Source organism: Mauremys mutica, chromosome 8, assembly GCF_020497125.1.
Source record: "Mauremys mutica isolate MM-2020 ecotype Southern chromosome 8, ASM2049712v1, whole genome shotgun sequence".
In the NCBI taxonomy this organism is placed as follows: Eukaryota; Metazoa; Chordata; order Testudines; family Geoemydidae; genus Mauremys; species Mauremys mutica.
In genome coordinates this window covers 36,832,479-36,848,141 of record NC_059079.1, presented here as the reverse complement: position 1 = coordinate 36,848,141, position 15,663 = coordinate 36,832,479, and the positions used below count along the sequence as shown (strand labels likewise).

General features: G+C 40.3%; 1 protein-coding gene across 2 annotated transcripts in view; it reads left to right on the top strand.

Moving 5' to 3' along the window:
* DPYD (dihydropyrimidine dehydrogenase) overlaps nt 1–15,663 on the top strand; it is a 588,030-nt gene that overhangs the window by 35,080 nt on the left and 537,287 nt on the right. For both annotated transcript variants that reach the window (XM_045026686.1, XM_045026687.1), the window contains one exon: nt 12,454–12,564. In XM_045026686.1, coding sequence (XP_044882621.1) covers nt 12,454–12,564 — 111 coding nt within the window. The remainder of the gene's footprint in view (nt 1–12,453; nt 12,565–15,663) is intronic.

Below are 15,663 nucleotides of genomic sequence, written 5' to 3'. Positions count from 1 at the left end.
AAACTTTCGCATGCGTAAGGGCACTTTCATGGAACTTTGTGACTTGCTTGCCCCTGCCCTGAAACGCCATAATACCAAGATGAGAGCAGCCCTCACAGTAGAGAAGCGAGTGGCGATAGCCCTGTGGAAGCTTGCAACGCCAGACAGCTACCGGTCAGTCGGGAATCAATTTGGAGTTGGAAAATCTACTGTGGGGGCTGCTGTGATGCAAGTAGCCAAAGCAATCACTAAGCTGCTGCTACGAAAGGTTGTGACTCTGGGAAACGTGCAGGCCATAGTGGATGGCTTTGCTGCACTGGGATTCCCTAACTGTGGGGGGGGCGATAGATGGAACCCATATCCCTATCTTGGCACCGCAGCGCCAGGGCACCCAGTACGTAAACCGCAAGGGGTACTTTTCAATGGTGCTGCAAGCACTGGTGGATCACAAGGGACGTTTCACAAACATCCATGTGGGATGGCCAGGGAGGGTTCATGACGCTCGCGTATTCAGAAGCACTACTCTGTTTAAACGGCTGCAGCAAGGGAATTACTTCCCAGACCAGAAAATAACAGTTGGGGATGTTGAAATGCCTGTCGTTATCCTGGGGGACCCAGCCTACCCCTTGATGCCATGGCTCATGAAGCCATACACAGGCAGCCTGGACAGTGGTCAGGATCTGTTCAATTACAGGCTGAGCAAATGCAGAATGGTGGTGGAATGTGCATTTGGCCGTTTAAAGGCGCGCTGGCGGACATTACTGACTCGCTCAGACCTCAGCCAAACCAATGTCCCCTATGTTATTGCTGCTTGCTGTATTCGCCACAGTCTCTGTGAGAGTAAGGGGGAGACCTTTATGGCGGGGTGGGAGGCTGAGGCAAATCACCTGGCCGCTGATTACGCACAGCCAGACACCAGGGAGATTAGAAGAGCACACCAGGAAGCGGTGCGCATCAGAGAAGCTTTGAAAATGAGCTTCATCAATGGCCAGGGTACAGTGTGACTGCTGTGTTTGTTGATGAACACCCAACCCCCCTTGATTGACTCATTCCCTGTAAGCAACTCCCCCTCCCCCTTCGAGTACAGCTTACTTATGCAAATAAAGTCACTCTCGTTTAAAAATCATGAATTCTTTATTAATTTATTATAAAAAGAGGGAGAGAAGTAAGGGTGTGGTTTGGGAGGAGGATAGGAAGGATGGAGAAAGCCATTAAAAAAATTTCACATTAACGACAGCCTTCTGGTTGGGCTGTCCACGGGGGTGGAGTGGGCGGGTGCACGGAGCCTCCCCCCACGCGTTCTTACACGTCTGGGTGAGGAGGATATGGAACATGGTGAGGGTTGAGGGTGGTTATACAGGGGCTGCAGCGGCACTCTGTGATCCTGCTGCCGTTCCTGAAGCTCCACCAGACGCCGGGGCATGTCAGTTTGATCACGCAGCAGCCCCAGAGTTGCATCCCGCCACCGCTGATTTTCCTGCCGGTCTTCCTGCCGCCACCTCTCATCTCGGGTTCCCTCCTGTCCTCACGTTCACTGGCCTCTTTCCTGTACTTTGATACCACGTCCTTCCACTCATTCAGATGAGCTCTTTCATTGCGTGTAACTTCCATAATATCCGAGAACATTTCATCTCGCGTCTTCTTTTTCCTCCGCCTTATCTGTGCTAGCCTTTGGGATGGAGGAGGGATGGTTGAAAAATTTGCAGCTGCATGAGGGAGATAAATATTTACAAAGATACATTTTACAGAACAATGGTTATACTCTTTCACAGTGAACAGCGCTATTCACCTTACATAGCACATGTGATTTCCCTACAAGGTCGCATTTTTCATCTTAATAGTGAGTGCCTGCAGCTCTGGAGTTACAGATCTCACAGACACAGGTCCGGGCATCAGAATTCAGCTTGCATGTGGCCATGTAAGCCACTGTCTTTCGACGTCTGCAGTGATTTACCCCTCCCCCCAATGCATGGCTAATACCACGCTAGCTCCCTGCTAATCAACACCCTTCCCACCCCCCCACCCACTGCGTGGCTGGTAGCTTGGGGAAGCCCCGCTGACCAAACACAAAAAAGATCATCGGCATTTCATTCCTCCCCTCCCCCCACTTGGCTACGTGGAGGAAAGGATTTTTTTTTAAGCTGCTGCAGTCCACAAACCCAGTAGGAAAATGGCCATCCCCCTTAATTAAATTCCTGATTTTTAACCAGGTTATCCTGAACGATATCACTTTGCTGAGGATAACACAACAAGATAAAGAACGGATGCTTCTTGAATGCCAGCAGTCACCGGGACCATACGCTGCTATGCTTTGCCACGCAATGATACCTGATTACTTGCTACATGCATGGCGTGGTAAAGTGTCCTACCATGGTGGGCGGAACAAGGCTGCCTTGCCCAGAAACCTTCTGCAAAGGCTTCTGGAGTACCTACAGGAGTGCTTCATGTCCCTGGAGGATTTCCTCTCAATTCCCGGACATGTTAACAAACTTTTCTAAGTAACTATACTGTCTGCGAATGCATCCCAAGTCCTCAGGGCAAATCAATCATTAAAAAACGCTTGCTTAAAAAACAATGTTCGCTATTTACAAAGGTACACTCACCAGAGCTCCCTTCCATGGCGCCATTGTCTGGGATACTTGCTTGGGAGGGCTGGGAGGAGGGTAATTCCGTCAGGGTGATAAAAAGCTCCTGGCTCTGGGGCTCACGGAGTGCTGTGTGCTCTCTGCTAGGTCTTCCTCCTCTTCTTCATCTTCATCTTCCCCGTCTGCATAATCCTCAGCCATGGCAGAGATTACAACCCCCACCTCGGAATCCACGATCAGGGGTGGGGTACTTGTGGCGCAGCCCCCTAAAATTGCATGCAGCTCAGCGTAGAAGCGGCATGTTTTTCGACCTGCCCCGGACCTTCCGTTTGCTTCTTTGGTTTTCTGGTAGGCTTGTCTGAGCTCCTTAACTTTCACTCTGCACTGCACTGAGTCCCTGCTGTGGCCTTTATCCGTCATAGCCTTAGAAATTCTTTCAAATACTTTTTCATTTCGTCTTTTGGAACGCAGTTCTGTTAGCACTGAATCCTCTCCCCATATAGCGATCAGATCCAGTACCTCCCGTGCAGTCCATGCTGGGGCTCTTTTTCGATTCTCAGGAGACTGCATTGTTACCTGTGCTGATGAGCTCTGCGTGGTCACCTGTGCTGATGAGCTCTGCACGCTGGGGAAGCAGGAAATGAATTTCAAAAGTTCGCGGGGCTTTTCCTGTCTACCTGGCCAGTGCATCCGAGTCCAGAGCGGTCAGTGGTGCACTGTGGGATACCGCCCGGAGGCCAATACCGTCGATTTGCGGCCACACTAACCCTATTCCGATATGTTAATCCCGATATTAGTGCTACTCCTCTCGTCGGGGAGGAGCACAGAAACCGATTTAAAGAGCCATTAAAATCGATATAAGGGTCCTCCTAGTGTGGACGGTTGTGGCGTTAAATCGGTTTTACGCTCCTAAAACCGATTTAAACGCCTAGTGTAGACCAAGCTTCAGTAGACAATTAATTGGCACAGCACCCTGTGACTTTGTTGGATGGTACTGGTTGATGAGACTGGAGCTAGTTGCAATTTCGTGTAATACCCATTTCACAGATGGGGGAAATTGAGATACAGAATGATTAAGTGATTTACCTAAGAGCAAAAGCTTGTATTGGAGCTCTGCAATTCCTGGTTTATCAAGTCTTCTGTTCAATTTACTTGAAAATCCTGCATCTCTGAGTATGGTTGAATAGGAGACTGGGATCCAGGAATTCCGGTCCAGAATGACTACATTTAAATAATTTTAAATTTTGGGTTATTATATCAAATTACTGACATACTTTTCACCATAATGTATCTTGTTATGTCATTATTCTCACATTTTCATTAAATCGTATAGAAGATTAGTTCAACACTTTACACTGTGTGTACTTCTAATTACAGTTTTAAAGTAGAAGGTGTGTAGCAATAAACATTTAATGAATAGCTTACAGCTTATTTATTCTCAGAAGTAGTGTTACTGTCCCTACATAGTTCAACATAACCATTTATCACAGTTGTCAAAAAAAATTTAAAAAATCAGTCATCATTATATGTCACTCATTCTCTTGTACATGAGCAGTTTATAACATTTTAGAACTTTGCAATCTAAATCAGTATATGTGATTCATAATGAGTGTATTCCCATCTAGAAAGCAGTGCATGATAAAATGAAAGTGTGTTTTAATAGTGTAGGCCTGGCTTGACATGAATAATTGGACATAGGTGAGACGTCATTTCTTGGGTGACAGGATTAGGGCAGTAACTGGATCAGCAGGCTGGGAATAGAATATGAGCTAAAATAAGGGGGAATGATTTACAATGGACAAGCTAAGTCAGAACATAAAGCGGAGGTAAAGAGTAAGTCATACATGGACAGTACGTGGACAGAGCATGCTGTACGAGAATTGGTTCCTACAAACTAACCAAGCCAATCGTAAAACATGTAATGCAATGTATAGTAAATGCAATGTAATATGTAAATGTATATAAAGGAAGGGGTTTGCTATAGAACTTTGGATATGTGGTGTGCCCTATACTCACCCCCTATGTTTGAGTCTTTTCAGTTCAGTGTAGTTTTGCTGTATGCCAAATAAAGGCGACTGGAGTTGAACTGAGTTCTTGGCGAACCATGTGGAAGAGGTCTTGGGGGAGCCCCAACGTAGTGGTGCCATGACTTTGATCCGCTTATCTGGGGCAGGAAACATATAAACCCCTTAGTATAAGGGTCGCAACCTAGCATTAAGGGAAATGGCATTGGAAAGGTTTAAAAGGATTTAAATATGAGAAAATTAGTACCATGCTGAAAAAGTGGTATAAATTTAAGGGTGGACCATACAGACTCCCCAGAGAAGTGCTAGAGGGAGATTGGGACTGGGTGAAAAAGGAACTCCAAGAATGTATTTAAAATTTGTAAAGAATTTATTTTAAAAAAAATTCTTGACAGAGCATGTCAGAGGTCTCTTAAAAATTATTGGCAGAGTACAGCAAAAATCAGTTGAATGCCATTGAAACGTTCAAAAAAATAGAGCCAATCGGTAGTCATGGAAAAAACATCAAGGTTTTTTGTTTTGTTTTGTTTATTCTACAGTAAAGAAAGCAAATCAAAGCAGCAGTCTTACAAGGATTATTTCTGGTGGCTAAAACTTTGTTAGGAAATGAATGCAAAAAGCATAAAAAGCAAATAGAAGTTGTAAAGACAAAAAAAAAAACCTAAATAAAAACATATCTAAAAGGTCAGGAAAAACATAATGTCTGTTGCCTATATCCATGTAGCCAAAGTAAAAAGTAGCTGTCCTTTAAGAACTGAATTTAGTGAGTACAGCTTAGCTCGTATGGACACTCTATTTCCAGCCTGCTGATCCAGTTACCTCCCTAATCCTGTCACCCAAGAAATGAGGTCTCACCTATATCCAAATATTCATGTCAAGCCAGGCCTACACTATTAAAACACACTTTCATTTTAGCATGCATTGCTTTCTAGATGGGAATATACTCATTATGAATCACTTATATTGATTTAGGTACTAAGTTAAAAAATGCAAAAGACATAAAAGATAAGCTTAAAGCTACAAAGAAAAAGTCAGTTAAACTTGTGATGCTCTAACAAATCAGAGTTACAATCTGAACATTTAGTAGCTAGCAAGGTCTTGAAAAGTCTTTTATTAAACATTAAAAAATTAAAGTAATTTTAAAAAAATAATGTACAATTAAAAGAAGCTTATATAAATTAACATGATAGAGCTTGGAGGAGACTAAATAGCGGTAGTAAAAGTAATAAAGTGTTAAAAAGAACAGTGAAAGGTTTAAAAAAATGCTGAGTTGAAGAATAAAACCTAGTTATGGTAGTAAAATTCAGTGTAGCCATGCCCATGAGATTCTTCGTAATCAAACAAATTATGCAAGTGAGAGGTCAAATGGTGACAAATACCACCACTATCTTTTTCCTCTGAAAGCATTCACAGCCATTCAGAAAAATGGGCCCTTCCCAAATAATGTGTCTATAATCAATTGTGTTGGCTGTTCTCATCTTTGCAGCAATCTAATTTAGATTGTTTAACTATGAACAGTTTAGTTAAAATCACTTTAAAAATAGAGATTTCTACATGGCTTAACTGCTTCCATATGTACTAGTAGGGATATAACCTAGGTGCATGTGTGTACACAAACATTAATAAATAAATTATAGTGCTAAGTTTAAAAATAAATAACACAGCAGTTAAAACTGCCTATCAAAAAAGTTATGTGTAACAGTAAGTTTACTAAAATCTCAAATAACTAAAATACAAAAATAAAATAAAAACAGCAATAGAACAAAACATTTTGAAAATACAGCAATTATTATAGCCCCGGCCAAAAATATTATCTTGCCTGTATAAAAAACAAACACACACAAAACCAAAACTTACTTAAAATGTATATAAAAATAAAAAAATGCAGTTTAGAAAAGTAAGCAACTCAAATGTGTCATCTGCTCAAACTTGCAATTTACAAAAGGAAAATTTCAGAAATATAAAACCATATTAAAAAAAATCAAAGGCTCAGCTGGTAAGGCTAAGCCAAGCAAGTTTAAAATATTTATTTGGTCGCTTGTATAAACTGTTTACAACATAGCAAAAAACCAGCAAAATTAAAAACAAACATTTTTTTAAAATGTAAAAAGTATCTGTAAAATATATTTTTTTAAAATTCTACTAAAAATCCATCCAAATCTTTCCTTCAAAATTGAAAAGCTAAGACAGTCACTCTTTCAGGCAATGTCTCCTTTCAGTCTTAACTTTGTTGGTTAACCCTTCTGGTGTCTCAATACTTTTAACAAAGTTTAACCTTTTTTTTTTTAGGTTTGCTGTGTAACTTTAAATGTGTGATATGCCCTATACCCACCCCCCATACTCTTGAGTCTCCTCAACTCAGCATAGCTTTGCTGTATGCCAAATTTAAAAAAATCAAAGTGATAAGACTGGAGCTGAACTGAGTTCTTGGGGAACCAAGTAGAAAAGATCTCAAGGAACTCAACCAATATCCTTCACATAGTATAATAATCTAGCCTTTGTAAAGCACTGACCTTACACAAGCAAGACACTAACAAGCAAGTCACTGACATGGATTATTGTTAGTGGTCGCCTCTCCTCCTGCCATCTCCCCCATAAGTGAATTTTAAAGGAAGTCAGAAATGGCACCATGGAGCTGTTTTGTTCATTAATCCGCCACCATCATTGGCAGTCCCTGAATTCGAGGATAATCTCTACCACAGATTTACATATGGGTCCTGAGATGACTCAGGAGTCCAATCCTGGAACTGCATATCCACCCACAGTATGTACAGATATTTCCTGGCAGGTCAACTGCCTGCTGGGAGACAATTCTTTCTTTTTTCCTTCCTTCTTTCTCTTTTCGGCTTTGAGGGCAAGGCTGAGCTTCTCCTCGAAGTGGATCACTGCCTGATGGACGATGTGGTGCCATTGAGGTAGACATTGATGTCTACATCAGTTTTCTTGAGATACGTGTTCAGTGTGTCTTTGTAGTGTTTCCTCTGACCACCATGGGATCTCTGACCATGGGTGAGCTGAGAGTAGAGGACTTGTTTTGGAAGGCAAGAGTCTGGCATCTGCACACAATGTCCAGCCCAGGGGAGTTGGTGCATGATGAACATTGCTTCAATGGTGGTGACATTGGCTTCAGTGAGGATGCTGGCGTTAGTGCAGCGATCTTCCCAGTTGATGCAAAGGATCTTCTGGAGGCATTGTTGGTGGAACGTCTCCAGACTCTTGAAGTGCTGTTGATAGGTCACCCAGATTTCGCATCCATAAAGGAGTGTAGGAATAACATTTGTTTCATAGACCTGGATTTGGTGTCCTGCTGTAGGTCATAGTCTGGAAAACATCTGGGAAAGCAATTTTCCAATGGAAGCACCTGTGCACCTGATCCTGTGCTCGATCTCACTGTAAATTTTTGCGTTTTGAGAGAGTTGGCTACTGAGGTAGCCGAAGTGCTCAACTGTCTCCATAGTCTGTCCCTCGATGGTGATTTGTTGTGGGTCATGTGGAATGCTTGAAGCAGGCTGATGGAGCACTTTAGTCTTCTCAATATTGAGTGAGAGTCCTAGACTTCATTAAGTTTGTACAAAAAAATCCAGTGTGGACTGAAGGTCATTCTCAGTGTGCGCGAGGATGGCACAGTCATCAGCATACTGAAGATCAGTAATGGACGCCCTAAGGACTTCGAGCAGAGACGTTGAAGATTAAAAAGCTGCCCACCCATTCTGAATTGGATGTCAACTCCATTGGTCTTTAACAAGGACCAAAATGACTGCTAAATAGATGGAGAAGAAGATTGGGGCAATAATGCATCCTTGCTTAACCTCAAAAGGGGTCCATCTCCAGGCCATTACAGAGAATGGTGGCAGTCATCTGATCATGAAGAAGCCTTTGGAACTTAATAAATTTTGGAGGGCAGTCAAATCTGGCCAGCACCTTCCACAGGGCTTCACAATTGACAGAGTTGAAGGCCTTTGTCAAATCAATGAAGGCGATGTACAGGTCCTGATTTTGCTTCTGAGACTTTTCCTGTATTTGACGGGCAATGAAGATCATATACATATGCAGATTCTTTCTTTGTTGGTTTACCCCACCATTTGTTCCAAGTTTTAAACCAAATGGCTCCGTACCCAAAGGAGTACATCTGTTACAGTATATTACTAGAAATGTGTAATAGTAATTTCAGAGCCTGCTGAGATAATTGTAATATTCATAGCTAAGAATACTGTGTTACACAACTGTAAAAGATATGAGGTAACATTTTAAAAAGTATGTGAGTGATTTAGGCTCTTAGAGTGACTTATTGAAAGTCAGTGGGATTTAGGTTTCGGTGTCACATTTGAAAATTGGGTTTAGGCTCCCAACTCGCTTAGATACTTTTGAAAATTGAACCCCTCGTCTTTACCTCTCTGTAATTTTTTTTTAAAAGAAAGAAATTACTATAATTGCTTGTGTATATCTGTTTGCAGCAAGGCTTTTGAATTAGGTAATGATCTTACATTTTATTGAGTAAATTAGTAGTCAGATTCTAGATTAAACATGCAACATTCATTTAAGTAGTATATGAGATTTTCATATTAAGAACACCTTGATTGATCAGTCCATCAACACTCACTGAGAGAGTGCCAATCACAACAGATCATTTGTGATGTTCTAGCCAGTCCTTCAGCCACTTGCTGGCCAGGCTGTCAGTGGCACTGGACAACCGTTCGGCATAATGCACTGCAGCCCAGAACTCCTCAGTGATCCGCCAGCCTCAGCCTCCCAAGTAGCTGGGATTACAGGTGCATGCCACTGCACCCAACTTCATATTAAGAAAGAGGGAAAAAATCCACCTGAACAATCCTCAACAGAAAAAGCCTTCCTGAAGGGAGCATCCATCCATACAACCCCTAACAACAAGGAAATGCCTTATCAGAGTCTCTGTGACACCCCCCCTTCTCCTTGTATCACATTCACCACTTTCACTCTAAGAGTCCCACACATCTTCAACATGTACAGTAAGAAAATGCACACATCTCATTTCCTATGATGGGGAAGTATGGAGTTGGAGTTGTGTTTGTGTGTGTGCTTTTTTTGTAAAGGAAAACTGGAAAAAACTAAAATTCCAGTGGATGCAACCAGCAATATTCCCCACCGGGGTCATCAGTAGGGTTTGAATCTGGATCCTTCGAATGCACACCATCCATGTTAACAAATTGAAGTAAAGGGCTAACTGATAACACTAGTATATTCTTATCCTTTATGTGGTTCAGCCACTAGTGGGGGACATAGACACACTTTGCAAATAGGTGACATAACTATGTGCTAGAGTAGTAATAGGAATCCACATACTGGCCTCTCATGCTCTAGGAGGGAAGTACGATCTAGTAGTTAGAGAATGGTTATCAAAAGGGCAATCAAGAATGTAAATTTGGCATTCTGAAAGATAGTGTGGCTAACTGGATTAGACTTGGATCAATTGTCAACTCTACCAGAAATAACCTTTCCGTTGCTTTATTTATAAAATGTGAGGAATGTAACCATAGGTAGGGATATGAGGGGCCTATTGACTAAAGTTTATGAAATTCACAGGTATATTAACTAGGGCTGTTAGTTAATTGTAGTTAACTCACACGATTAACTCAAAAAATTAATAGCAGTTTTAATCGCACTGTTAAACAATAGAATACCAATTGAAATGTATTAAATATTTTGGATTTTTTCTACATTTTCAAATATATTGATTTCAATTACAATGCAGAATACAAAGTGTACAGTGCTCACTTTATATTATTATTTTTATTACACATATTTGTACTGTAAAAATGATAAACAAAATAAAAATATTTTTCAGTTCACCTCATACAATACTGTAATGCAATCTCTGTATCGTGAAAGTGCAACTTACAAATCTGGTTATTTTTGCTACCTAACCGCACTCAAAAACAAAACAATGTACAGCTGTAGAGCCTACAAGTCCACTCAGTCCTACTTCTTGTTCAGCCAATCAGTAAGACAAACAAGTTTTTTTTTTTACATTTTATGGAAGATAATGCTGCCAGCTTCTTATTTACAATGTCACCTGAAAGTGAGAATAGGAATTTGCATGGTACTTTTGTAGCCAGCACTGCAAGTAAATACATACCAGATATGCTAAACATTCGTATGCACCTTCATCCTTCGGTCACCATTCCAGAGGACATGCTTCCATGCTGATGACGCTCGTTAAAAAAAAATGCGTTAATTAAATTTGTGACTGAACTCCTTGGGGGAGAAAAGTATGTCTTCTGCTCTGTTTACCCGCATTCTGCTAGGTATTTCATGTTATAGCAGTCTCGGATGATGATCCAGCATGTTGTTTATTTTAAGAACACTTTCACTGCAAATTTGACAAACTGCAAATAAGGTACCAATGTGAGATTTCTAAGGATAGCTATAGCACTCAACCTAAGGTTTAAGAATCTGAAGCGCCTTCCAAAATCTGAGAGGGATGAGGTGTAGAGCTTGCTTTTAGAAATCTTAAAAGAGCAACACTCCGATGTGGAAACTAGAGAACTCGAACCACCAAAAAAGAAACTCAACCTTGTGTTGGTGGCAGCTGACTCAGATGATGAAAGTGAACATGTGTCAGTCGGCACTGCTTTGGATCATAATTGAGCAGAACTCATTATCAGCATGGATGCATGTCTTTTGGAATGGTGGTTGAAGCATGAAGGGACATATGAATCTTTAACGCTTCTGGCACATAAATATCTTGTGGCGCTGGCTACAACAGTGCCATGTGAACACCTGTTCTCACTTTCAGGTGACATTGTAAACAAGAAGCAGGCAGCATTATTTCCTGCAAATGTAAATTGACTTGTTTGTCTGAGTGACTAACTGAACAAGACATAGGACTGAGTGGACTTGTAGGCTCTAACGTTTTACATTGTTTTATTTTTGCATGCAGTTATGTTTTGTACATAATTCTACACTGTAAATTCAACTTTCATGATAAAGAGATTGCACTACAGTACTTGTATGAGGTCAATTGAAAAATACTATTTCTTTTGTTTTTATAGCACAAATATTTGTAATAAAAATAAAGTGAGCACTGTACACTTAGTGTTCTGTGATGTAACTGAAATCAATATATTTGAAAATGTAGAAAACATCCAAAAATATTGAAATAAATGGAATTCTATTATTGTTTAACAGTGTGATTAATCACAATTAATTTTTTTAATCGCTTGAGAGCCCTAATATTAACCCTTGTCACTGGAAGAACTGGGACTAAATTAATTGTCTGTCTTTGTCTGATTTTGAGCACAGTCTTGAAGTGATCAATGAAGACTTTTATTTCTATGTTTCAAACATTTATTTGTACTATACCACAGGAAATCCTATTGAGAGAGAAGGAATTAATTTACATTGTATAGCTTCTCACTAGGACATACAAGCATGTTCCTAGGGATTAGAAACAATGAAGCAACACTGTGTGGTCATTATTCTCAAAATGTAGGGTTTTACCTAGAGCAATATAATGAAAAAGAATTACATGGTGTATGTATATACGGTAGGTAAGACGCATACAACAATAGAATTTATTACAAATTCAGATTGGAGCTGCCACTAGATGTCGTATTTTTTTTTTTTTGTTTTTTTATTTAAATGTCGCAGTACCTCAAATACTCAAAATCTAGACTGTATAAACTGGAACAGGAAAGAATCTAAACAAATTCATTTGAAGTTGATCTATTGTTGAGTCCTGTTTTTTATTGTCTGTTTTTTAACATTGTAAAACATTCATTTGTGCTTTGGTGAGGTGGGATCAGTTGAGCACTGTTCATTTTTTTAGATTTTATTAGGTTTTTGAGCTTTTTATCTGAATTTTAAAATATTCTTTTCTCTTTCTACAGAACCTTCTGGGTTTAAATCCCCGTATGCAAACTCATGCAACTCTTTGTTCAAGTGCAGTGAAGAAACAAGACAAGAAACATTGGAAAAGGAATGCTGATAAGAGCAGTTCAGTAAGTACTGTACTTATGATAGATCTGGAAAATGTTAATTCATTGTTAAGGTTGGAAAAAAGTCAGAAAATTGAGAGTTACATTTCCCGCATAGTTAAGCAGCCATATGATTACACCTCTGGAAATTGGGGGTAAGTGCACTGACTTCAGTGATTTACTCTAGTGTAAATGAGATCAGAATCTGGCCCCAGATTTTAAATTATGCCTTTTTCTCTTTGCATGAAATAGGATTTTTCATTATAAACTTTTTGAATCCTTGGACGTCCCTGCTATTTTAGACACTGCCTTTATTGATCTAGGTATGTTCTTTGTTCCAATATGATATTTGACCGGTTTTATATGATAGTAGTTGTTACATCTTCCATTTTATTTTATTAATAGTTGCCTCTTTGATTTCCCAACTGATCAAGGATGCCTGTCACGTATTTGTACTGTCTCTGTCCAGATTGTGCAGGATAGTCCTCTCAACTCAGATGACTTATCTCATTAGGTTTTATGGAATTTTTTAGGTAGAGTATTACACTTCCACTCCTATGAACTAATATTTAGCCTTGCTATATATTCTGTTGAGTGTAGTCTCTATTATGATATCCAATTGTATGGGTTTTTTTTCCGGATTCCACCATATTTTAGAAATACCTGCTGTATTTAGGTCCTCTTTCATTGATAGGAGTGAAATACCTAAAGCAAATGTCCCACTTTCCTGCATCTTCCTCCTCCCCTTGGCAAGTGTGCCTCTAGTATGCACTCAAAGTTCCTGATGCTCTTAAACTTATAGGGATGTGTAAACGTTATCAACCCCAGGATGAATTTGTGGATCTTGGTAGGTGATTGAAGTTGAAACAGAATCTTAGACATCATGTAACTTTTAATTTTTTCAGGGTTCTAGCTGAACCTTTTACATAATCCCTGAATTCTGGGGTTGGGGAAGGTGCTGCTCCTGTGTGAAGACCCTTTGTGTTCAATGGGACTCCGTACAGGTACAAGAGTCTGCCCACAAGTTGCTCATTTTGTGATCGAAGCCTTAGTTATAAACAGTTATAACTCATATTTTAAAAATGGACTTGCATGGTAATATGCAGTAATTATACTGTGTGGCTATCGGCTAAAAATTCCTATTTTTAGTCCATAAATGGGGCAAAATTTTAAAATGCCAGTACAAAATTTGAAGGGAGTTTTGCATTTCTATCCGGAAAATAGTCCCTAATTTAAAACTTTGTTAAACATTTTTCCCTGTCACAGCATTGTGTAACTATATTAAAAAACAAACAACCCCCCCATACATTCCCTCTTGCTTCAAAAAGCTCCCCACCCCAAGCAAGCAAACAAAACTTGATCTGGTAAACAGTTAAATGGGTGGAGTTAGTAAGATGGAAAAACTCAATGGAAATGTCTCTGCCTTTCTGGACTCTCCAGATCACCATCTATAGCTCTGGTTAATATAAATCAAAGAGTAGAGAATTGTTTAACCCTCTTTTAGCCTTCTTAATGTAAGGAAGCTATTGTAAACAAACATTAGGAGGGATGGGAATTGGTTGCATAGGAAGCTGTTTGCAGGTAAATTTCTCAATCAAAGAGCTTAAGGCCAGAAGGAACCACTAGATCATCTAGTCTGAACTCCTGTGTATTACAGGCCACCAGCACTGCCCGGCACTCACATGCTAAACCCAACAATCAAAATGTAATACAACCCACAGGAGACTAGACTATTATGTGCCACAGGCAAAAAATAGAAGGGACCAAAGTGCCCCAGTGCTCGAGCCCTCCCCAGTGACAGGAAAATGATTAAGTGAGATTACCCAGATAATCCAGGCAAGTGACCCAAATGTGTAAAAATACAATTAGGAAGGCCAAAAAAGAATTAGAAGAACAGCTAGCCAAAGACTCAAAAAGTAATAGCAAATAAAAGTACATCAGAAGCAGAAAGCCTGCTAAACAACCAGTGGGGCCACTGGAAGGTCAAGATGCTAAAGGAGCACTCAAGGATGATAAGGCCATTGTGGAGCAACTAAATGAATTATTTGCATCGATCTTCACAGTTGAGGATGTGAGGGAGATTCCCAAACATGAACCATCCTTTTTAGGTGACAAATCTGAGGAACTGTCCCAGATTGAGGTGTCATTAGAGAATGTCTTGGAACAAATACATAAACTAAACAGTAATAAGTCACCAGGACCAGATGGTATTCACCCAAGAGTTCTGAAGGAACTCAGATGTGAAATTAGAGGACTACTAACTGTCGTCTGTAACCTATCATTTTAACCAGCTTCTGCACCAAATGACTGGAGGATAGCTAACGTGATGCTAATTTTTAAGAAGAGCTCCAGATGTGATCCCGGTAATTACAGGCCGGTAAGCCTGACTTCAGTACCAGGCAAACTGGTTGAAACTATAGTGAAGAACAGAATTGTCAGACACGTAGATGAACATAATTTTCTGGGGAAGAGTCAACATGGTTTTTGTAAAGGGAAATCATGCCTCACCAATCTATTACAATTCTTTGAGGGGGTCAACAAGCATGTGGACAAGGGGGATCCAGTGGACATAGTATATTTAGGTTTTTAGAAAGCCTTTGACAAGATCCCTCACCAAAGGCTCTTAAGCAAAGTAAGCAGTCATGGGATGAGAGGGGAGATTCTCTCATGGATTGGTAACTGGTTAAAAGATAGGAAACAAAGGGTAGGAATAAGTGGTCAGTTTTCAGAATGGAAAGAGGTAAATAGTGATGTCCCCCAGGGGTCTGTACTGGGACCAGTCCTATTCAACGTATTCATAAATGATCTGGAAAGAGGGGATAACAGTGAGAACATAAGAACATAAGAATGGCCGTACCGGGTCAGACCAAAGGTCCATCTAGCCCAGTATCTGTCTACCGACAGTGGCCAATGCCAGGTGCCCTAGAGGGAGCGAACCTAACAGGCAATGATCAAGTGATCTCTCTCCTGCCATCCATCTCCATCCTCTGACGAACAGAGGCTAGGGACACCATTCTAACCCATCCTGACTAATAGCCATTTATGGACTTAGCCACCATGAATTTATCCAGTTCCCTTTTAAACATTGTTATAGTCCTAGCCTTCACAACCTCCTCAGGTAAG